Here is a 23,229-nt window from a genome sequence, read left to right as displayed (position 1 = left end):
CAATTGGGAATCAACCCTCCCACGTTCAGCTGAAACGGTGGCGCATGGAACGCAAAAATATTCTTAAAAATATTTAACCTCCACACATTAACAAGTCCAATAGCTCAAATGAAAGATAAACACCTTGTTCATCTAGCCAGCAAGTCAGATTTCTAAAATGTTTTACGGCGAAAACATAGCACATATATATGTAAAACCACCACCAGACACAGCTCATTTGAATAGCCAAAACATGCAATCAACAAACGCAGGAGTAAAAAATAAATCGTTCACTAACCTTTTGAAAATCTTAATCAGATGACAGTAATATGACATGTTACACAGTACATTTTTTTTTTCAATAATATGCCATTTATATCCATAAATGTCCATTTACAGTGAGTTCACGTTCAGAAATTACTCAAAAATGCCCGCAGGAAATCTAGGTAGCGCGGCAAGATAACGTAAATAGACATCATAAACTTTGACTAAATATACATGTTCTACATATAGTTAGAAAGATACACTGCTTCTTTATGCAACCGCTTTGTTAGATTTATTTTTAACGTTACAGAAATCGCACACTATTCAATATGCTGAGACGGCGCTCAGTTCCAAGCTACATTTCTACGTAATGTTGGAGTCAACAGAAACACAGATTTAAGCATAAATATTCCCTTACCTTCGATGGTCTTCGTTCAGAATGTTCTGGAAGGCTTCATACTTACCCAATACATCGTTTGGTTTCAAGTCTTGCGTCTTTGTATTAGCTACTGCTAATAACATCAGCTGAAATGCACCCAAAACGTCCTCTGGTCCGGAAAAGTTGCGCATCAAAACTTCAAAATTACATATTATATGTCGACTAAACAGGTCAAACTAAGTGCAGAAGCAAGCTTTATGATGTTTTAGACACGCAAAACAAACTTCAATTCAATTGGCCATCATCTGCCCTTCTCTTGAGTGCTGGAACAAAGGAATGGCTGGGACCAATTCGCGCCCCTACGCACAGCCTATTTTCTCGTGGCACGCACTAATTTCACTCCCATAGGGTCAATTCTCGCGGGATTTGAACGATTCAAAGCTCTACTGAAAGAGGACATCTAGCGGAAGAGATAGAACGTCTCCCCAGAATCATAACTGGTTGGGAAGGGTGGGGCCCATGACGTCAAAGTTGCTCCAACTTTCATGGCCACAAAAACTAGTTTGGAAGAATGCCTGCCCTGTGAGTTCTGCTATACTTACAGACATAATTCCAACGGTTTTAGAATCTTTAGAGTGTTTTCTATCCAATAATAATTTTTATTTGCATATATTAGCAATTTTTGACAGATTTTTCTTTCAGTTTACTAGGGGTACCCAATCTCTCCAAAGGGGGCATATGTCTGCCATATCCTTAACAGGTTTTAACATATGTAGCTTAAGAAACAAGGTTCATGAAATTAATGACTTGCTAGTAACAGATGACATTCATATTCTGACCCTCTCTGAAACGCAACGATACAGTGGTAGCAATAAAAGGTTATAACATTTACAGAAAATACAGAAATGCCAGTGGTGGAGGTGTTGCTGTTTATATTCAGAACCGCATTCCTGTAAAGATTAGAGAGAATCTCATGTTTAATATTGTTGAAATAATATGGCTACAGGTTCATCTGCCTCAACTAAAGCCAATTCTTGTGGGAAGCTGCTATAGACCACCAAGTGCTAACAGTCAGTATCTGGATAATATTTGTGAAATGCTTGATAATGTATGTGATATCAACAAAGAGGTATATTTTTTAGGTGATTTAAATATTGACTTGCTTTCATCAAGCTGCCCACTCAAGAAAAAGCTGCTGCAACCAGTGACTGCAACCTGGTTCAGGTCATCAGTCAACCTACCAGAGTAGCTATAAACAGCACAGGAATAAAATCATCAACATGTATTGATCACATCTGTACTAATGCTGTAGAATTGTGCTTGAAAGTAGTATCCAGATCGATTGGATGTAGTGATTACAATATGGTAGCCATATCTAGGAAAACCAAAGTTCCAAGGGCCAGGCCTAATATAGTGTACACAATAAGTTTTGTACACAATAAGTTTTGTAGTGATTTCTATGTTGTTGATGTAAAGAATACGTGTTGGTCCGTGGTGTGTAATGAGGAGCAAACTGACATTGCACTTGACACATTTCTGAAATTGCTTATCCCAGTCACTAATAAGCATGCACCCATTAAGAAAATGATTGTAAAAATTGTTAAATCCCTGTGGATTGATGAGGAATTTAAAAAATGTATGGTTGAGAGGGATGCAAAAGGAATGGAAAATAAGTCTGGCTGCACAACCGATTGGCAAACGTACTGAAAATTGAGAAATCTTTTGACTAAACTGAATAAAAGTAAGAAGAAACTACACTATGAAACAAAGATAAATTGTTATGGTTCCACCTGTCACCAGAGGGCGGCAGAGACCGTCCTAGAGACATTAACGACACTCAGGTGTGTCCAATTTACTCATTATGATTTTCTGGTTAAAAGAGGTGTGTTTTCTGTTGTCCTTTGCAGAAGCTTGAATTGTTTACAGTGTGCGGTCGTTTCCTGAGTGAGTTTTCGAAAGACTTAGTGTTTGTTGTTTTTTCAAGTGTACTGTGGCTACCGTTTCTCAGCAAAGTAGCATGTTTATCCTTAACAACTGATTCCTCGTCTGGTCTCTTCGCTGCACCTGGGTACAACCTTACCACGTCACAGCAAGCTTCTGCCCAAACATGGACCCAGAAGAGATCACTTAGATGAAGTATTTTGTAACCCACCAAGGAGCACTGCTGGGGCGGCAACAAGAAGAACTCTCCCAAATATCAGAGACCCTCCAGGGACTTACAGACTCCCTCCAACCACAGTCCAACTTCAACCCAGGAGGAGCCCATGTCCAAGTCTCATCGCCCATTGCTACAGGCGTCTCTGCAGTTCCTCCAGGGAATCTGCACCGGGAACCCAAGATCCCAGACACTGAGCAGTATGACGGCCACCCGGGAGGATGCAAGGGCTTCACTACTCAGTGCTCCCTGGTGTTCGAGCTACAGTTCTCCTTGTTCCACACCGATCGGGCCATGATCGCCTACATCATCTCTCTACCGTCGGGCAAGGCCCTGGCGTGGGCAACGGTGGTGTGGGAACAGCAGCCACCATCCTGCAGCTCAATATTAGCCTCCATTGCCGAGCTGTGATAAGTCTTTGACCACCCAGTCGACAGACGAGAAGCGGCCAGCCGACTGTTCAACATCCGCCAAGGGGCCAGACCAGTGGTTGACTTCGCCATTGAGTTCCGTACCCTCACCACTGAGGGTGGATGGTATATGGAAGCCGTGGTCACTGCTTTCCACCAGGGTTTGTCTAACTCCATCAAGGATGAACTGCCCTCTCGGGAACTGGGAGAGGACCTCAAATCCCTGATAATGCTGGAAATCAGGATCAAGAACCGCCACTGAGAACGTGTGAGACAGAGACATTTTGACACCACCCCAGTATCCCGGTTTCCTGAGCACCCCAAGCCCCCCGAACACAGCATTGAGAATGCAGCTGGGACACACACATCTGAGCCCACAGGTGTGTGACAAGCACATGTGAGAAGGCTGCTGCCCCTACTGCGGAGGTCTAGGCCATCTCCATGCTACATGCCCAGAGCTGATGGGAAACTCCAGGGCTCGCCAGGACAAGGGGAGACCCTGACAAGCTGTGCAGTTACCTCTCGGCTACCCAGTTAGCATTTGTCACTACCCACAACCATCCACTGGGACAACCATCAGCACCAGATTCAAGCCTTCATGACTCTGGGGCCGCATACATTTTAATTGATCAGGACAGAATTACAATTCCCCTGCGTGTCCCATCCCTCTGCAGATTCAAACCCTCAATGGACAGCCCATTGGCTCTGGTCAGTCTCTTAGTTTTCTTTTGATCACTGCTCCCGAGAAACCCCTTATCCTAGGGTACGCCTGGTTAGCGCTACATAACCCACTATTCTCCTGGTCCATGCGACAACTACTAGACTGGGGTAAGGACTGCCAGACTAAATGTCTTAGACCCCCACTAAGAGCCTTGGCATGTCCTGCTACATCCGTTGAAGACCAAAACTTCACTGCTCTCACTCCCGAATGCTTTGACCTCCAGGAGGCCTTCAGTGAGAGGCAAGCCGCCACCCTTCCCCCATCATCCATACGACTGTGTCATAGAACTCCTCGCCGGGGCTGTCTGTACTCCCTCTCAACCCCTGAAACAGCAGTCATGGACAATTACATTCAGGAGTTGCTGGAAGCAGGTTTCATTCGCCCCTCTATATCCCCAGCTGGTGCAGGCTTCTTCTTCACGGGCAAGAAGAATGGAGGCCTGCGTCCTTGCATCGATTACAATCAAGAATCATTTCCCCCTTACCCCTAATGTCAGCCGCCTTGGAGTTGGACCAAGGGACCCAATTCTTCACCAAACTGGACCTCCGCAACGCTTACAATCTGGAGAGAATCAGGGAGGGAGATGAGTGGAAAACTACCTTTAACACCCTTAGTGGTCATTCTGAGTATTTAGTTATGCCCTTCAGATTATCGAACTCACCGGCAGTCATTCAAACATTGGTCAATGACACTCTTAGGGATATGTTGAATCGTTCATCTTTCTTTACCTCAATGACAACCTGATCTTCTCCAAAACCCTTTCAGAACGCATACTGGTGGACAAGAAATTGCACCCATGCGCCTTTCTCTCCAAGCGGTTCTAGCAACTACGATGTAGGCAACCGAGAGCTCTTGGCAGTTAAGTGGGCCCTTGAGGGGTGGAGACACTAGTTGGAGGGGGTACCTCATCCTTCGTGATCTGGATGGACCATAAGAACTTGGTCTCCATTCAAGAAGCCAAGAGGTTGAACGCTCGCCAGACTAGGTGGGCTCTGTTTTGTAACAGGTTCGATTTCACACTAGCCTACCGCCTGGATCCAAGAATCAGAAAGCAGACGCCCTGTCCCGACAACACGATGTCTCTAACGAGGAGAGGGACTCCAAGCCCTTCATCCCCAGCTCAGGCTCAACTACACAGACTTCGCCAGGACATTGTCTCTGATCTTGGGCCCCAATTCGCATCACGGTATTGGAAAGCCTTCTGCTCCCTGTTTGGGGCGTCGGTGAGTCTCTCTTCGGGATTCCACCCACAGTTGAATGGGCAAACGGAGCGGGCCAACCAGGAGCTCGATAGTTCCTCCCCTGTTTCGTCTCCACCCAGGCCAGCAACTAGAGCAAGCTCCTCGTCTGGGCGGAGTATGCTCACAACACACTGCCGAACTGATCCACTGGACTGTCGCCATTCGCCTGTCAGTTCGGGTTCGCCCCCCTGTTTCCTGAACAATAGGCCGAAGCGAGGGTGCCATCAGCCGAGGCGTTCATTCAACGATGTCACAGCACCTGGATCAGAGCGTGATCCTCCTTGCTCCGCTTCTCTGCCTGACACCAACACCAGGCAAATTGGCACCGAAGGCCTCTTCAGCTCCTCCGACCGGGTCAAGGTGGACTCGCGGAAGCTCACTCCATGCTACATAGGACCATTCAAGAACTTTAATACGCATCAACCTGGTCACCTATTTTCTCCAGCTTCCCAGGTCTATGAGGGTCTGTCCATCCTTCCATGTCTCCCGTGTAAAGCTGGTAAGAACCAGTCACTTCTCTCCCAAAACACCTTCCCCTCCGCCCCCTCGACTTGATGATGGTCGCCCGGCCCACACTGTCCGGTGTGCTGATGGAGGCTCGTCGGATCCGAGTCACCCTACAGTACTTGGTGGACTGGGAGGGCTACGGCCCTGAGAAGCGAGCGGGTGTGGGTGCCTGCCTGGGACATCCCGGATTCGGGTCTTATTCGGGCCTTCAACCAACTATGTGGTGGTCGCCCTGGCTCTGCGGCTGAAGCCGCTCCTAGAAGGGAGGGGTGGTACTGTCATGGTGAAAAGAAGAGAGGTGAAAAAATTGTCTATCAACAATGACAAGCCACCGGGGTCTGACAACTTGGATGGAAAATTACTGAGGATAATAGCGAACGATACTGCCACTCCTATTGGCCATATCTTTAATTTAAGCCTACTAGAAAGTGTGTGCCCTCAGGACTGGAGGGACGCTAAAGTCATTCCGCTACCTAAGAATAGTAAAGCCCCCTTTACCGGCTCAAATAGCTGACCATACAGCCTGTTACCAACCCTTAGTAAAGTTTTGGAAAAAATAGTGTTTGACCAGATACAATGCTATTTTACAGTAACAAATTCAGCATGCTTATAGGGAAGGACATTCAACAAGCACAGCACTTACAAAAATGATTGATGATTGGCTGAGAGAAATTGTTGCTAAAGATATTGGGGAAGCAGGTAGCCTAGTGGTTAGAGTGTTGGACCAGGAACTGAAAGGTTGCTTGTTCAAATCCCCAAGCTGACAAGGTAAAAATCTGTTGTTCTGCCCCTGAACAAGGCAGTTGTTCCTAGGTCATCATTGTAAATAAGAATTTGTCCTAAACTGATTTGCCTAGTAAAATAAGGTTTTTTTTTAAATAAAATTTTAAAGCACCGAGTTGTCTATTTAAACGACAAGCACACAGTTCAGACCCCACACAACATGCTACCAGAGGTCTCTTCACAGTCCCCAAGTCCAGAACAGACAATGGGAGGTGCACAGTACTACATAGAGCCATGACTTCATGGAACTCTATTCCACATCAGGGAACTGATACAAGCAGTAGAATAAAAAAAAAACAGATAATACAACTTATGGAACAGCAGAGACTGTGAAGCAATGCAAACATAGCCACAGACACATGCATACACACACATGATAACATACGCACTATACACTATATGTACACATTGGTTTTGTGTTGTAGATATGTGGTAGTGGATTATGGGCCTGAGTGCACACACTTAGTGTGATGTGAATTCTGTAATGAATGTACTGTAATGTTTTTAAAATTGTACAACTGCCTTAATTTTAACGGACTCCAGGAAGAATAGCTGTTGCCAAGGCAGCAGCTAAATGGGATCCATTATAAGTACAAATACAGCACTACTATTCCTCCTAGTCCCAGCATATGGCTCTTTAAAATATAATTGTACTTCTCTATACTGAGATGGGTCTCTGTGGTAGCATTGTACCAATTTAGTCATAAAAAAATGCTTAATTTTATTACCGAGGGAAAGCCTTGTTCATGTGCCAAAATTGTTCCAAGTTGGTAACTGGTTGTAGCATTCTCACATGCACTCTCATTAGGGTTTAAAGGCGAGTACAGCTGTACACATTAGGGTTCAGTTACAAGTTGTTAGACACAGCTGTGTTGGCATCAGCCTCTATGGGCTGCTCTTTACTGGGACAGGGTGAATAGGTGGCCAAAATTCATTAGCATGCTTCAGATCACAGTTTACACTGGGGAATGTAAAGAAAACGGCAGACATGCAACACGTGAAAGGGGAAGTTAAAAAAAAAAAAATCCTCTAAGGACAAACTCTTTAGGAGGGGTAGATTAGCGATGACAAGTTGTAACTAATCAGCTTACTGTACATACAGTGATGACATTTTGTTGTTTACGACTATCCTTTTGTTTATAAAACTTCCCATAGAAAATTCCTTTGTAAATATTTATCTGTTATGCTTGACAAATTTCTATCTAAAATAACACCCACCACTTTGGTTTATGACAGTTGAGGAAGTGAACATAAGCAGGAAACTCATCTAAAAGGTGTGTGAATGAGAAAATTCAGCCCAGCCAGTTGTCCGTACAAAAAGACTGTTCTACAGGATGTTTTTAGAATCAGGAGGTTGAACACATGTTTTACTTCAGTTCTGCTGCTGGGCTACACCGTGAGGGATAGGTGCGGTACTTGTGATTTTGTTAAATAGAGTCACAGTCCATTTGTCCCAACAGTGTCCAGAATGAAATTAGCCAAGTTAGAATGCTAAAGCCTTTCACTTTCATTCTTCTGTTGTGTGTATGTCCTAATCCAGACTTGCGGAGGCATCATGCCTATACTTAGCTGCCAGGCAAACCAGATTTCCTCCACTACAATATGCTGTAAAACTAATTTCAAGCCATTGTGAACCAATTGAAATGAAGGTGTACATTAATTCGTAAAGCTCCTTTGACAAAGAAACAAGATCAGGTCATGGAAAAGTATTGCTCAAAAACCCTCTGGATTTCTCATTCCCGGGCCAAAGTAGTTCTCTAATTGACCAAACCTCACTTGAGGGTAACAGGTTCTGACGATATTAACCCCAAATGAAACGTTCACTGGTGATCTGCCAGCCTTAAGGGAACGAGCGGGATACATCACCTTCTTGTCAAAGAATGAAGGAGAGAAGATACTGCCCCTACAGAAAGCCAGTGGGAAGTGAAGTCATCAGAAGAACAATTTGCTTGGCTGCAGCTCACACTCCCCCATGAGGAAAACCACTGGAAATTCAGAGGCTCTCTGGAACAATTTAGATATACCATGAAGTTAGTTTGGAAAGCCTTCAACTCTGTAAGCTTGATGCCACATGTTCACGTTAGTCTTTTTGCAAAGAAAATAGGAATCAATTGTTACGAGAGCTCTGTGATATCACGTCTGTCTCTTCACAGATCATTATAGGATGTTGTTTGCAAACAGCTTTGTTCCCCTGTGGTCACAAGGTCAAAGGTTGGAATCTGCTGTTAATATATATATATATATATATATATATATATATATATATATATATATATGTATGTTTGCTTGGAGTCCTGAAAATCTAATAAATGAAATAAAATAAGTTCAAATCAGTTTAATTCGTCTTCTTAACTGGTTTGGAACCCCCTTTTGACAGGCGAGAGAATGCATATTTTTTTACTCTGCCCTTATTAGCTAATTAAAATACATCCTCTAACTTTCTCTTTAGCGGACCATGGTGTCTCTTGGCTGTGTGAAGTTAACTGGAAAGGTACAAACTGTATGAAGCTAGGAAACAGAACCTTTCAGCATGCACATTTATTTAGTGTCACAACTGCAGTCTTAAGGTTCAACTGAGTTGTGTGTGTAGTAGTGTGATAAGAGGGACTTTTACCCAGGCACTTTGGGAAGGTGTTATTAAAGTCCTGCCCACATAGCATGACAAACTCTAGCTGCAGAGTAAGCAGAAACAGCAGAGAGGGAAGGGAACATCATGAAGGGTAGAGAGAAAAACTTTCTGACAAACCTTTGGCCCATTTCACAAGTTATTTAGGAGACTTATCTGGCCACAGAATCTCACCCATATGTAACCATTTGTTTTGCATAAAAGTTAAACCTATAATATCAGTAGGTTTTAATGTGAAAATAACCAAACCAGAACAATTACATACTGGGGATGAAAGGCATTTCGACAGAACATTAAAGGATGTGTAAAACCTTGTGATCTAAAGTTCAATATTTACCCCTTACTGAAAATGGATTATTCAGCTGTGTCTCATACGAGTCCTTGCTGAGGACAATTCCCATAAACACAGATTTCAAGTAAATAAAATAGTTTTATTTACACTGGAATCTGAAGTACAGGACCTCACACACAAGCCAACCATGAAGTTAATTTATTGTCACTTGCAATGCTGAGCAACAGCCCTGAGCAGCCTCTACTGTCCTATGGAGGTGTCAAATGAGGGGTTGGCACAACAGATGCAATCACGCATCAAATGTCAAAATCTGACATTTCCCCTTTGTCACCAATATACAAATAAATGTTGTGTAGTAAATGCTAGGATTGGTCACAACTACAGTTTGGTTATGCTGCACTGTTATAAATGCCCTGGTTACAATTTTTCTGAACACCTTTGTAATTTGTAGTAACTCTGACCTGAAACATTGGCTTGAGGCAAGCGGAATTCATTCTGCTGTGCCTAGCATAGCCCAGTTGTGTTCATTTCTGTATTCCCGACAAACATGTCAATATTACGTGGGATGTCAAAGGCCTTGTCTTTTGGGTGAGGCTGGTTTACTAAACATTGTTGGGGGTTAGAACTACATAAATGCTACAGGGATGCTTTTATATTGGAACATCAGCAAATTTTCACTGAACACAATGTCAGCACAAGAGAGTTATCTGGGTCAAGGGAAGCAATGTATTATGCAATGTAGGTTGAAAAAAAGTATACCTGCTGTTCAAGCTAATACAGTAGCAAACCCCTAAATGGATAAGCCTATGTTCACTGAAGCATGGCTGAATACCAATGTCCATAACAGACGTACGCTGAGTGTACAAACCATTTTAAGGACACCTGCCCTTCCATGACACACTGACCAGGTGAATCCAGGTGAAAGCTATGATCCCCCTTATTGATGTCACTTGATAAATCCACTTCAATCAGTGTAAATAATCATTGTACCATCTAAACCGCTGTGAAATATCTTTCAATAACCCAAAATATGATATTTTTGGTGTACAAAACTGAAAGTAAAATACGCAAAAATTACACTTGAGTACGGGAAGCAAAGAATAGCGCACTTAAAACAGATCTACTGCTTCTTAGATTTGCTTTCAATGACAATGACAGATCTATAACTTACATATCTATGTGAATTTGGTCAGGTCGCCAAAAAAGTTACATATTGCAGATTTGATGTTTTGTACACAATGTTTTTTTGCATATAGAAGAGAAGGCGTCACAGCTGCATTATACACAAGACAAGTTTTATGGGTTACACTTCCTCAAAATGAAAGTGAGGTCAGTGTCCCCAGTGTCCCCCTAGTCTTGAATACTGGTGCACTGTAGTTCCTGTGTCAATGATCTTAGGCTATGGGATATTTCCCCTTTACCGTGTGCTAAAGGTCAAATAACTCTACAAGGCTACAGATGTGGTCTTGAGACTCCCGATTGCTGTAAAATACCCTGCTGAATAGATAATGTAGAGTCAGTCTGACATCAGATTGTTTCAAGCTCCGTGCATGAGCTGTCTGTACAGTATGTCTCTGAGATTTATTTAAAAATAATTTACTTCACATTTTCTGTTGAACTGAGGCTCTTTTTACAGACATTTGTTGTAAATGGTGCTTATCATCCTAATTTCAGTAGTATGACCCTTGTAAAGGCTCTCAGAAATGCTGGAGAATATCTACTAGTACAGATTTTCATAGCTTGAGTAAACTAAAAGAACAAAACTAGACGCTCCTTACTTCCCTCTCTAGCCGGAATGGTGCAGTGCCAGAATGTAAACCGGGAACAGGCACGAGATATGGCTCGAAAAACGTACCTCAATCCAGGGATTGGAGATGGCGCTGCACTCCTAATTATCCCAAAAGGATGAATGATGAATCGAGAAGATTTAAATACTAATGGTTTTTAATTAAACTGTCCTTTGCTAGGCTAGCGAATGAAGTAGCAGCCAATTGGATTCCATGAAAATGGGATGCCTATCGTTGGGGTGAGTATCTACCGGAAGTGTTGTCAAATCCAATGGGCGTACAGAGGCCCATTATCAGCAACTACTGTATCACTCCTATGTTCCAATGGCACGTTGTGTTAACTAATTCAAGTTTATCCTTTTAAAAGTCTAATTGATCATTAGAAAACCCTTTTGCAATTATGTTAGCACAGCTGAAATCTGTTTCCCTGATTAAAGAAGCAATAAAATTGCCCTTCTTTAGTCTAGTTTTAGACAAGCCCTTCTTTAGACCCGCAAAACACCAGTCTCAAAGTCAACAGTGTAGAGGTGACTCTGGGATGCTTGCCTTCGAGGCAGAGTTCCTCTGTCCAGTGTCTGTGTTCTTTTGCCCATCTTAATCTTTTATTTTTATTGGCCAGTCTGAGATATGGCTTTTTCTTTGCAACTCTGCCTAGAAGGCAGCACTATTTAATGAAGCTACCAGTTGAGGCGTCTGTTTCTCAAACTAGACACTCTAATATACTTGTCCTCTTGCTCAGTTGTGCACCGGGGCCTCCCACTCCTCTTTCTATTCTGGTTAGAGCCAGTTTGCGCTGTTCTGTGAAGGGAGTAGTACACAGCGTTGTACGAGATCTACAGTTTCTTGGCAATTTCTCACATGGAATAGCCTTCACTTCTCAGAACAAGAATACACTGACGAGTTTCAGAAGAAAGTGCTTTGTTTCTGGCCATTTTGAGGCTGTAATTGAGGCTGTAACAAATGCTGACACTTCAGATACCAAACTAGTCTAAAGAAGGGCAGTTGTATTGCTTCTTTAATCAGGGCAACAGTTTTCAGCTGTGCTAGCATATCGCAAAAGGGTTTACTAATGATCAATTAGCCGTTTAAAATTATAAACTTGGATTAGCTAACACAAATTGCCATTGGAACACAGGAGTGTTGGTTGCTGATAATGAGCCTCTGTACACCTATGTACTGTAGATATTCAATTAAAAAAATCAGCAGTTTCCAGCTACAATAGTAATTTACAACATTAACAACGTCTACACTGTATTTCTGATCAATTTGATGTTATTTTAAAGGATAAAAAATGTGCTTTTCTTTCAAAAACAAGGACATTTCTAAGTGACCCCAAACTTTGGAATGGTAGTCTAGATTAGTTGGTGTAACACCTGCAAGGTACAGCTGATCATACATTTTTATAATTTGCAAATCATTTGCTTTGTTTTTTACTAGATGATGGTACCTGCATCAGATGGTCATGGTACTTCCAGGACAAATGGGAACTCTGATAAAATTAGGCAAAATCATGGCGTCAGCGAACATCAGGTCGAACATTCTCAGCTCTAGAAAGATGACTGAGTTTCCGAGTTGGATGACCGTTCAAAACTATTTTTCCCAGTCAGTTGTCATATTTTTTTCCTGAGTTCCCAGTTGCCTTGAAAGCACTGAAGTCAGAGATTTCCGAGTTCCTAGTTGTTTTGAACACAACATTAGTCTCAGCGGAGGGAGAGAGCAGCAGAGAATAATTTCCTCCAGTGAGACTGACCAGAGATAGGGGACATTCTTCCACTGGTGTTGACAGTGGTGAATAAAACTTACACATGAACTCATTTATGAAAACAGCAGCTCTTTGCTCTATTCTGTGACAGTCCAAATCAAATCAAATGTTATTTGTCAAATACAGTGGGTCAAAAAAGTATTTAGTCAGCCACCATTTGTGCAAGTTCTCCCACTTAAAAAGATGAGAGAGGCCTGTAATTTTCATCATCACTTCAACTATGACAGACAAAATGAGAAAAAAAAACAGTGTAGGATTTTTTTATGAATTTATTTGCAAATTATGGTGGAAAATAAGTATTTGCAAACCAATTCCAGAACAACAGCAAATAATCTTGTGAAGATGCTCCAAAACCGCCATAAAAACGACAGACTACGGGATGCAACTGCACATGGGGACAAAGATCTTACTTTTTGGAGAAATGTCCTCTGGTCTGATGAAACAAAAATAGAACTGTTTGGCCATAATGACCATCGTTATGTTTAGAGGAAAAAGAGGGAGGCTTGCAAGCTGAAGAACACCATCCCAACCGTGAAGCACGGGGGTGGCAGCATCATGTTGTGGGGGTGATTTACTGTAGGAGGGACTGGTGCACTTCACAAAATAGATGGCATCAGGAGGCAGGGAAATTAGGTGGATATATTGAAGCAACATCTCAAGACATCCGTCAGGAAGTTAAAGCTTGGTTGCAAATGGGTCTTCCAAATGGACAATGACCCCAAGCATACTTCCAACAATGTGGCAAAATGGCTTAAGGAAAACAAAGTCAAGGTATTGGAGTGGCCATCACAAAGCCCTGACCTCAATCCTATAGAATATTTGTGGGCAGAACTGAAAAAGCATGTGCGAGAAAGGAGGCCTACAAACCTGACTCAGTTACACCAGCTCTGCCAGAAGGAATGGGCCAAAATTCACCCCACTTATTGTGGGAAGCTTGTGGAAACGTTTGACCCAAGTTAAACAATTTAAAGGCAATGCTATCAAATGCTAATTGAGTGTATGTAAACTTCTGACCCACTGGGAATGTGATGAAAGAAATTAAAGCGTAAATAAATAACTCTCTCAACTATTATTCTGATATTTCACATTCTTAAAATAAAGTGGTGATCCTAACTGACCAAAAACAGGGAACTATTAGGATTAAAGGATTAAATGTCAGGAATTGTGAAAAACTGAGTTTAGATGTATTTTGCTAAGGTGTATGTAAACTTCCGACTTTAACTGTATATGGACGAGCAATGTTATAGCGGCATAGACTAAGATACAGTAAAATAGAATACAGTATATACATATGAGATGAGAAATGCAAAATATGTAAACATTATTAAAGTGACTAGTGTTCCATTTATTAAAGTGGCCAGTTATTTCAAGTGTATGTACTGTATATAGGCAGCAGCCTCTAATGTGCTAGTGATCACTGTTTAACAGTCTGATGGCCTTGTGATAGAAGCTATTTTTCAATTTCCCGGCTCCAGTTTTGATGCACCTGTTCTGACTTAGATTTCTGGATGATAGCTGTTGCGCCTTCTTCACCACATTGTCTGTGTGGGTGGACTATTTCCGTTTGTCAGTGATGTGTACGCCAAGGAACTTGAAGCTATCCAACTTCTCCAATGCGGTCCCGTCGTTGTGGATAGGGGGGTGATCCTGAAGTCCAAGATAATCTCCTTTGTTTTGTTGATGTTGAGTGAGAGGTTATTTTCCTGGCACCACACTCCCAGAGCCCTCACGTCATTGTTGGTACTCAAGCCTACTACTGTTGTGTCGTCTGCAAACTTTATGATTGAGTTGGAGTTGTGCGTGCCCACTCAGTCATGGGTGAACAGGGGGTACATGAAGGGGCTGAGCACATACCCTTGTGGGCCCCAGTGTTGAGGATCAGCAAAGTGGAGGTGTTGTTTCCTACCTTCAACACCTGGCGGCGGCCCGTCAGGAAGTCCAGGACGCAGTTGCAGAGGGCAGGGTTCAGACCCAGGTCCTCGAGCTTAATGGTGAGCTTAATGGTGAGCTTGGAGGGTACTATGGTGTTTAATGCTGAGCTATAGTTGTCCTAGCTGCTCTCTGCCCATGTTTTTAAAAGTTAGGAAATCTCACTTAGGATAGTATCAAACGTTGCTGTGGCCGGGGTCGTGGAAGCTATAGGTAGGCACAGTGATTTGAGCTATCCGATTGGCCGGTGTAGTAGGTGCACTCGATTTAGCCACATAATCTTAATCAAGGTCACCTACCGCCAACAGTGCAACACAAAATAAAAGGAAGCGCAAGCCTTTAGGTCTTTATCGTTAGCTTTTCTACAGAAATGTTTGGTGATCAACTATGGATGCCTTGAAGATCGACCATTCGATGAATATCGACCGGTTGGCGACCACTGCACTTGAGAGAGAAGAAATGAACGTCTAGTAGTGTTCTTTTGGCTAAGCTTGAGTCAACACCCACCACCAGGTGCAACACATCAACTCCAATTAAAAACAAAATTAACATGCAGAGACTGATAGTAGCCGGACACCTCACATTACAATAAGGATCCAACACCATCCCGACACCTATTATATACTTGACTCATAGCCAATCTATAATAAATGCTCTCCTGCTTAAGAATGACATAGGCCTCACTCAGGACCTCAGAAAATCCTGAGAGGGTAGCAGGCAGGGCCCCAAAAAAAACAGCTGCTGTGTGTACTGGCTGTATCTGGCCCTGGGCCCATACCACATTAGGGAAGAGTCAACATTCCAATATGCAGGGGACTGTGGCAGCTCAACCCAACTGAGCTCCTAGATAGGCTAGCGGAAACCACAGCTTGCCACCTGGTCTCAGAGCAGACAAGGAGATTGGGTGTATCAATAGTACTAGTGACAAGCCATAATTTAAATTGCATATATACTGCACACAGTGGTTGTGTATTTTCTTGACAAACACATTCGGTGTCTGATTAACGTATCCAGGTATTACCCTTAGATTCCAGTCAATTAACATTATGTGCTAATTGCAAACAAACAATGACCGTTTTCACATTGACAACAGCAAATGGACATTTTCTAGAGGTTCTCAAGAGGTATCGATGCTCAAGAGACAATGCTGTTGTGTAAAGCTTGCGAGATTCTGCAAAGGCGTCGATTTCCTCGTTAACTCGATTTAATGGTGAGAAGGCGGAAAACAACTAGAAAGATCTGCATACTTTCTTTATTGAACACAATTTTCCACCACCGTGCAATGGGGAAAAGCTGCTGTGTTGTTCAATGTACATGTAACCAGGTAAAAAATCCTGACCTACAGTATGGTTCGCAATGCTCCCACATAGGGAAATATAGCATGTGAGAAGAGACCTGTGGCTTCAGGCTATTGAATGTGGGAGAGTGGGAAATGTAGGAACCCGGTGTCCAAGTAGGCTACACATAACTATGTGTGTGGAAAACATTTAATCACAGGTAAGACATTTAACTTGTTTAATATTGTCAGTTTAAAACTCCACTCACTACTTGTAGCTGTATAGTCAGTTTGTTTGTGGGTGGGGTTATATCCTGCCTGGTTGGCCCTGTCTGGGTGTATAGCCAGACAGGGCCACAGTGTCTCCTGACCCCTCTCGTCTCAGCCTCCAGTAATTATGCTGCAATAGTTTGTGTTGGGGGTCAGTCTGTTATATCTGGAGTATTTCTCCTGTCTTATCCGGTAATGTGTGAATGTACGTATGCTCCCTCTAATTCTCTTTCTCTCTTTCTCTCCTCTTAGAGGACCTGAGCCCGAGGACCATGCCTCAGGACTACCTGGCCTGATGACTCCTTGTTGTCCCCAGTCCATCTGGTAGTACTTCTGCTCCAGTTCCAACTGTTCTGCCTGCGGCTATGGAACCCTGACCTGTTCACCGGACGTGCTACCTTGTCCCGGACCTGCTGTTTTCGACTCTCTCTCTCTACTGCACCTACTGTCTCTAACTCTGAATGATCGGCTATGAAAAGCCAACTGACATTTACTCCTTAGGTGCTGACCTATTGCACACTCTACAACCACTATGATTATTATTATTTGACCCTGCTGGTCATCTATGAACACTTGAACATCTTGGCCATGTACTGTTATAATCTCCACATCAGAGCCTGGTTCCTCTCTAAGTTTCTTCCTAGGTTCCTGCCTTTCTAGGGAGTTTTTCCTAGCCACTTTGCTTCTACGTGCTTCACCGTGCATGACTTGGGTTTTAGGTTGCGTTTCTGTATAGCACTTTGTGACATCAGCTGATGTATAAAGGGCTTTATAAATACATTTGATTGATTGGTCTTGGCTAGCTTAATGTTCCAGTCGGTGGCTAACACTTACACACTCATGTGGCTGTCATGAAAATGGGTATGAGGGAAGCCCTAGAATATTACGTTTTTCTAAGTAGTGAGAACACTCGGGAGCAGACAATGCTGAAAGGTAATCTTTAGACATGTTGTACTTAAATGTAGTTTTGTAATTGACTAAAACAAGCAGACAACAAGAAAATTGCATTTGAAAAAGGTCAGGTTTTTGCTTTGAGACAATAGGGTAACCTAGGTAACCACAGGATGTTTTCCTTATAGGTGGGAGGAGACCGCAACTTTCTATCAAAAACTGACTGGGACTATGGCTATGCTTCCAACATTCTCAAGTTTGTTGCACAATACGGGTTATTCTTAAACAATAGTTGTAGATGGCATTTTCAAAGTTGGTTATATTATAAAGCATTTGAAAGGTAACCTCATGAACCACTTGTCAAGCTAAGTTTAAAATGTATCAGGTTTCATTTTTTTAAAGCAATTTATACAGGTAATTCTGATATGTACCCTAGAGTTCAAAGTTATGTGTCTGATTGATAGTTGTCAATCTAAGCTTTCCAATGATATATGATTAAAGGGTATATGTGATAAATAATTTGTTGTACTGTATATTGACATTGTTTGTCATAGAGTAAAATCTCTATGGGAATAATGAATGGGATAGAGGGATGAAAGAGAGTGATAACAGAGAAATCTCCTATTGCTGCACTGCTACAGTATCACACATTTTCCAACTCTAGGGACATAGACCTTCAAGAAAATCAATATGAGAAATGTGGGGGTCTGGCCCATGGACTAATGTGGCTAGCCGAGGCTTGAGATATTGGTGCAGAGCCTCACTAACCTTACTTTTGAAGTGTTAGTCTACATAATAATCCAAAGGAAAGTGATACCCAGAAATAATATATATACAGTATATGTAAGCTAGGCCTTAGGTCGACAGGGGATGAGGCAATAGTCCACACGGGAAATGTCTCTTATATGAATATAACAATTAAACTACAAATGTGGATACAATGCATTTAAAATCATCAAGGATAACACAAAAAGTTTACAAACTTATTTCCATTGTGGTCCTTTTGTTATCAAAATACATCATTCATCAATGAACAACAAATTAAGGATGCAAAAGTCAGCATGGCTTGAGCGGGAGGCGCAACGATGGTACAGTACATCCAGGGGGAAAGTCAGTCTGTCAGACAAGCCAGGAGCTCTTCATCATGGCCCATCGCTTTGTCCGATGTTCCGAGTTCCTCCATAGTAAAGGGAAATGCTTTCAACTGAAATGTGTCTTCCACATTTGGGGCGGCAGGGTAGCCTAGTGGTTAGAGCGTTGGACTAGTAACCGGAAGGTTGCAAGTTCAAATCCCCGAGCTGACAAGGTACAAATCTGTTGTTCTGCCCCTGAACAGTGCCCACTGTTGTACCCTAGAGTTCAAAGGCCGTCATTGAAAATAAGAATTTGTTCTTAACTGACTTGCCTAGTTAAATAAATACATTTAACCCAACCCCTCTGAATCAGAGAGGTGCGGTGGGCCGTCTTGATCGACATCCACGTCTTTGGCCGGGGACCACTGTTGTTCTACCCCTTGCTCATGGGCAGAACAACAGATTTTTACCTTGTCAGCTCAGGGATTCGATTACTGGCCCAACGCTCTAGCCACTCCATAGGTAGATGACATTGCCGACATTAAGCCTTGGTGATGCTTTGGCTGGATGCTTTGGCTGCAGTAAAGCTTAAGACAATCAACCACACATCAGCAGTGGTCGGAAACAGTCCCTCTGCCTCTCTGATATCTCAGACACCACAGTCTCCACCTTCCAACTGGCAGGTGAAACAACAAAACATTTGTTGCTGCTGCATTATTTAAATGAAAACATTAGCCATCCAGCTAGCTAGCTAGCCATAGCAAACAAACAGATTTGAAAATCTAATATTGAAAAAATACTTTGGAGAGCTGTAAAACCAATATTGTTTCGTTATCTTGCCACTTCATGCAGAGATATAAAATGATTCAGGAATGACATTAAACAAAAAGCGAAGATTGTTTAAAATAATTGTGTACTGTGTCCATTTTGAGATGGTGAATTAAATAGTAACTGTCTGACTAGTCCATATGTTAAGTGTTTCTTGTGAACCTGAAAACCCTGAACAGATTCATAATATTTACAAACGGTATATAACTAACTAATTCATCTCCCTTCATGAAACCCCCCCATGCTGCTGGGACTGTTTATCACACATGGGCTGCCAGCGAGGAATTTCCTTATTTTAGCTTCTACAGGCATCACGGGCTCAGGACCAAGCTCAGCTGGAGACTAGTCTCATTGGTTCTACTGTACTTACTCATGGTTGAACTGCACTCTGACCTATTGTCATGCAAGCAAGCATTTTATGTTGGTTGATATCATTTAATGGACGTGTCCTGTTGAACTTTCCATTATGCTTCTATAATATAACAGAAAATGTTCATCATTATATTCTGTTGTATTCTATTGCTCACCAATGTAAGCATCTAAATGAGGCCTTTCAGTTATAGATTCTGCCTGATCCTGAGTATCCTTCTAATCAAAATGTGTACCTCATTTCCCGAGGACATATTTTCCGCCTATACAGTACAATACCTTTTTGTAAAGAGAGAATATACCTGTCACAAATTTGGGAGAGAGAAAACACAGCAGTCAGTGGATAAACTTATAGATAGATGTTTTATCTTATTTACCTTTGGATTTCTTTATTGGGGAGCTTATCCAAAGAGACGTGCAAGGCCTTGAGTGCAAGAAACAAGGAAAGATAAACAAGAGCCTTAACAAAAACAATAACACTTTACGACTTCAACGCTAGACTGTCAAGCAGTGCTAAAAATACAAGTGAGAGTAACTAAAGTACTTCCATACATCACTCTAGCAAGCGTTTAGAATTCATAGTGTTCGGGAGTTGGCATTTCAGAGCCAAGGTAATGTCATAAGTGATCCCTTTGCCATTTGCGTCACAGGATGGGCAGTGTTCTGTTACCTATAATCTTCTCACGGCAAATGGTGACAAATTAAGCCTGCGTGAAGGCTAATGATACATCTTTTGCATATTTCAGCCAGTTGAATTGCCACACCACACCAACCAAGGTCAGCATGTTGTGGGTGTGCATCCTTGTTCTCCACAGGGAGAGTAGAGGATAACTAAGTACTGTGTTAACATCCTCTTTGGTTGTGTGATATATAGGACAGATCATGTAGCCATTAGCCTCCTGGTCTGATAGCTCAGTAACTTGTGGGAGTTGCAGGAGATTAATTCATATGGTGGAGAGGCTGTAACATGCAACACTGCCATCAGCAACAGAGGAGAGACAGGAAAGACAGAAACATGTGCCCTTCATGCACTTGGAAGATTTCAGATGTTTCAGATGTTTCCTGCCACTGTACAGATGAGGGATTACTTCCTGTGGTTGATATTACACATCATTCTGAAAGTAGACCTTACTGCACCTCAGTCAGATAAAATACATGTATTTCAAATAATGGTTGAATCCATAATGCAAACATCATGTCACTTATATAGGCTAGTTTATCTGAAGTACATTGAGCAATGGAAGCAACAACACCTATTCCTATACCATGGTATATGTTACTGATGTCAAAGATCATCAGATATAATGATTGTGCCTGGAAGTCTGTGTACTCTGGGCTGGGCTTTGTCCCTGTCACTAGATCAATCCTCCTGGAATGATGCCCTGGATCAAGGTCAGGATTAAAGCAGAGGTATTGATCAAATGTTAAGCCTCACCTCATTAGAGGTGTCTGTGTCTGATACACCAAAGTCCATCAGACAAATTACCCATCAGGCTATGTATATTTCTCAATGCATTCAAAGCCTACAGTTGATCTGATCCAAATTAAATTGATATAATATCATAGGTTTTCACAAGTGTAGTCGAGTTGGTATCATATCACATTCAACAATCAACTCACAAGCAAGAGAATCTCTTGAACTGTACAGTACACAGGCACCACTACTATGCCCATTGATACCCTACAATCCTTCTGAAAGTTAGTTGTTGGGGATAATGACTAGAGCTGAAATAATGACCCATGGAAACCTTTAGAAATCAATATGCTGTTTGCCGGAGCTGTGACCTATTGGCCCCTCCCTCCCTCTAACTCTGCCCAGTTATATCACTGCCACATCACACAGATTATTATTCTGCACGTGTGGTTTAAAACTATGAAATTAGCGCCTCAAACAATTCCACAGCTTGTAAATACAACACTGACACTTGCCCAAATCTAGGCCTATTCCGAAAAAGTTACACTGATTAGTAGCCTTATACAAATCACTGCTTCACAGATTATTGTCTTCAATTATAACATACTGTGACCATGCTACAAGGTTACCGACCATACAGTGCATTTGGAAAGTATTCAGACCACTTTACTTTTTCCACATTTTGTTACTTTACAGCCTTATTCTCAAATGGATTTTTTTTTTTAAATATCCCAATCAATCTACACACAATACGCCATGGTGACAAAGCACAAACAGGTTTTTAGACATTTTTGCAAATATATTTAAAAAAACAGATACTTGCATAAGTATTCAGACCCTTTAATCAGTACTTTGTTGAAGCACATTACAGCCTCAAGTCTTCTTGGATATTTTTTTTCTACCTTTATTTAACTGGGCAAGTCAGTTAAGAACAAATTCTTATTTTCAATGATGGCCTAGGAACAGTGGGTTAACTGCCTTGTTCAGGGACAGAACAACAGATTTTTACCTTGTCAGCTCGGGGATTCAATCTTGCAACCTTTGGGTTACTAGTCCAATGTTCTAACCACTAGGCTACCTGCCAGGTAGCGTCATTGAACTAGCCAATGACGCTACAAGCTTGGCACACCTGTATTTGGGGAGTTCGTCCAATTCTTCTCTGCAGATCCTCTCAAGCTCTGTCAGGTTGGATGGAGAGCGTTGCGACATAGCCCTTTTCAGGTCTCTCCAGAGATGTTCGATTGGGTTCAAGTCCGGGCTCTGGCTGGGCCACTCAAGGACATTCAGAGACTTGTCCCGAAGCTACTCTTGGCTGTGTGCTTAGGGTTGTTGTTCTTTTGGAAGGTGAACCTTTGCCCCAGTCAGAGTTCCTGAGTGCTCTGGAGCAGGTTTTCATCAAGGATCTCTCTGTACTTTGCTCCGTTCATATTTCCCTCGATCCTGACTAGTCTCCAAATCCCTGCTGCTGAAAAGATCCCCACAGCATGATGCTGCCACCATCATGCTTCACCATAGGGATGGTGCCAGGTTTCCTCCGATGTGACGCTTGGCATTCAGACCAAAGAGTTAAATCTTGGTTTCATCAGATCATGGAATCTTGTTTCTCATGGTCTGAAAGTCCTTTAGGTGCCTTTTGGCAAACTCCAAGTGGACAGTCATGAGCCTTTTACTGAGGAGTGGCTTCCATCTGGCCACTCTACCATATAGACCTGATTGATGGAGTGCTGCAGAGATGGGTGTCCTTCTGGAAGGTTCTCCCATCTTCACAGAGGAACTCTGGAGCTCTGTCAGAGTGACCATCGTTTTTTTGGTAACTTCCCTGACCAAGGTCCTTCTCCCTCGTTTGCTCAGTTTGGCCGGGCGGCCAGTTCTAGGAAGATCGTTCCAAAATGATTCCATTTAAGAATGATGGAGGCCACTGTGTTCTTGGGGATCTTCAATGCTGAAAAAACAATTTGGTACCCTTCCCCAGATCTGTGCCTTGACACAATCCTGTCTCGCAGGTCTACGGAGAATTCCTTTGGCCTCATGGCTTGGTTTTGCTCTGACATGCACTGTTAACTGTAGGACCTTATATAGACAGGTGTATGCCTTTCCAAATCATGTTCAATCAATTGAATTTACCATAGGTGGACTCCAAACAAGTTGTAGAAACATCTCAAGGATGATCAGTGGAAACAGGATGCACCTGAGCTAAATTTTGAGTCTCATAGCAAAGGGTATAAATAAAGTATTTATTTTTGGGGTTTTGCAATTTGCAAAAATGTCTAAAA

The 23,229-nt window shown here is 42.3% G+C and overlaps 1 protein-coding gene across 1 annotated transcript in view; it reads left to right on the top strand.

Annotated features, from left to right (window-relative positions):
- Positions 1–5,706: 5,706 nt before the first annotated feature.
- Positions 5,707–23,229, top strand: part of LOC110533841 (relaxin receptor 1-like) — a 97,995-nt gene continuing 80,472 nt past the window's right edge. Inside the window, exon 1 of the mRNA XM_036989348.1 lies at positions 5,707–5,815. Coding sequence (XP_036845243.1) covers positions 5,707–5,815 — 109 coding nt within the window. The remainder of the gene's footprint in view (positions 5,816–23,229) is intronic.

Source organism: Oncorhynchus mykiss, chromosome 10, assembly GCF_013265735.2.
Source record: "Oncorhynchus mykiss isolate Arlee chromosome 10, USDA_OmykA_1.1, whole genome shotgun sequence".
Taxonomy (NCBI): domain Eukaryota; kingdom Metazoa; phylum Chordata; class Actinopteri; order Salmoniformes; family Salmonidae; genus Oncorhynchus; species Oncorhynchus mykiss.
The sequence above is the reverse complement of the archived record's forward strand: the minus strand, read 5'-3'. Positions and strand labels throughout refer to the sequence as shown.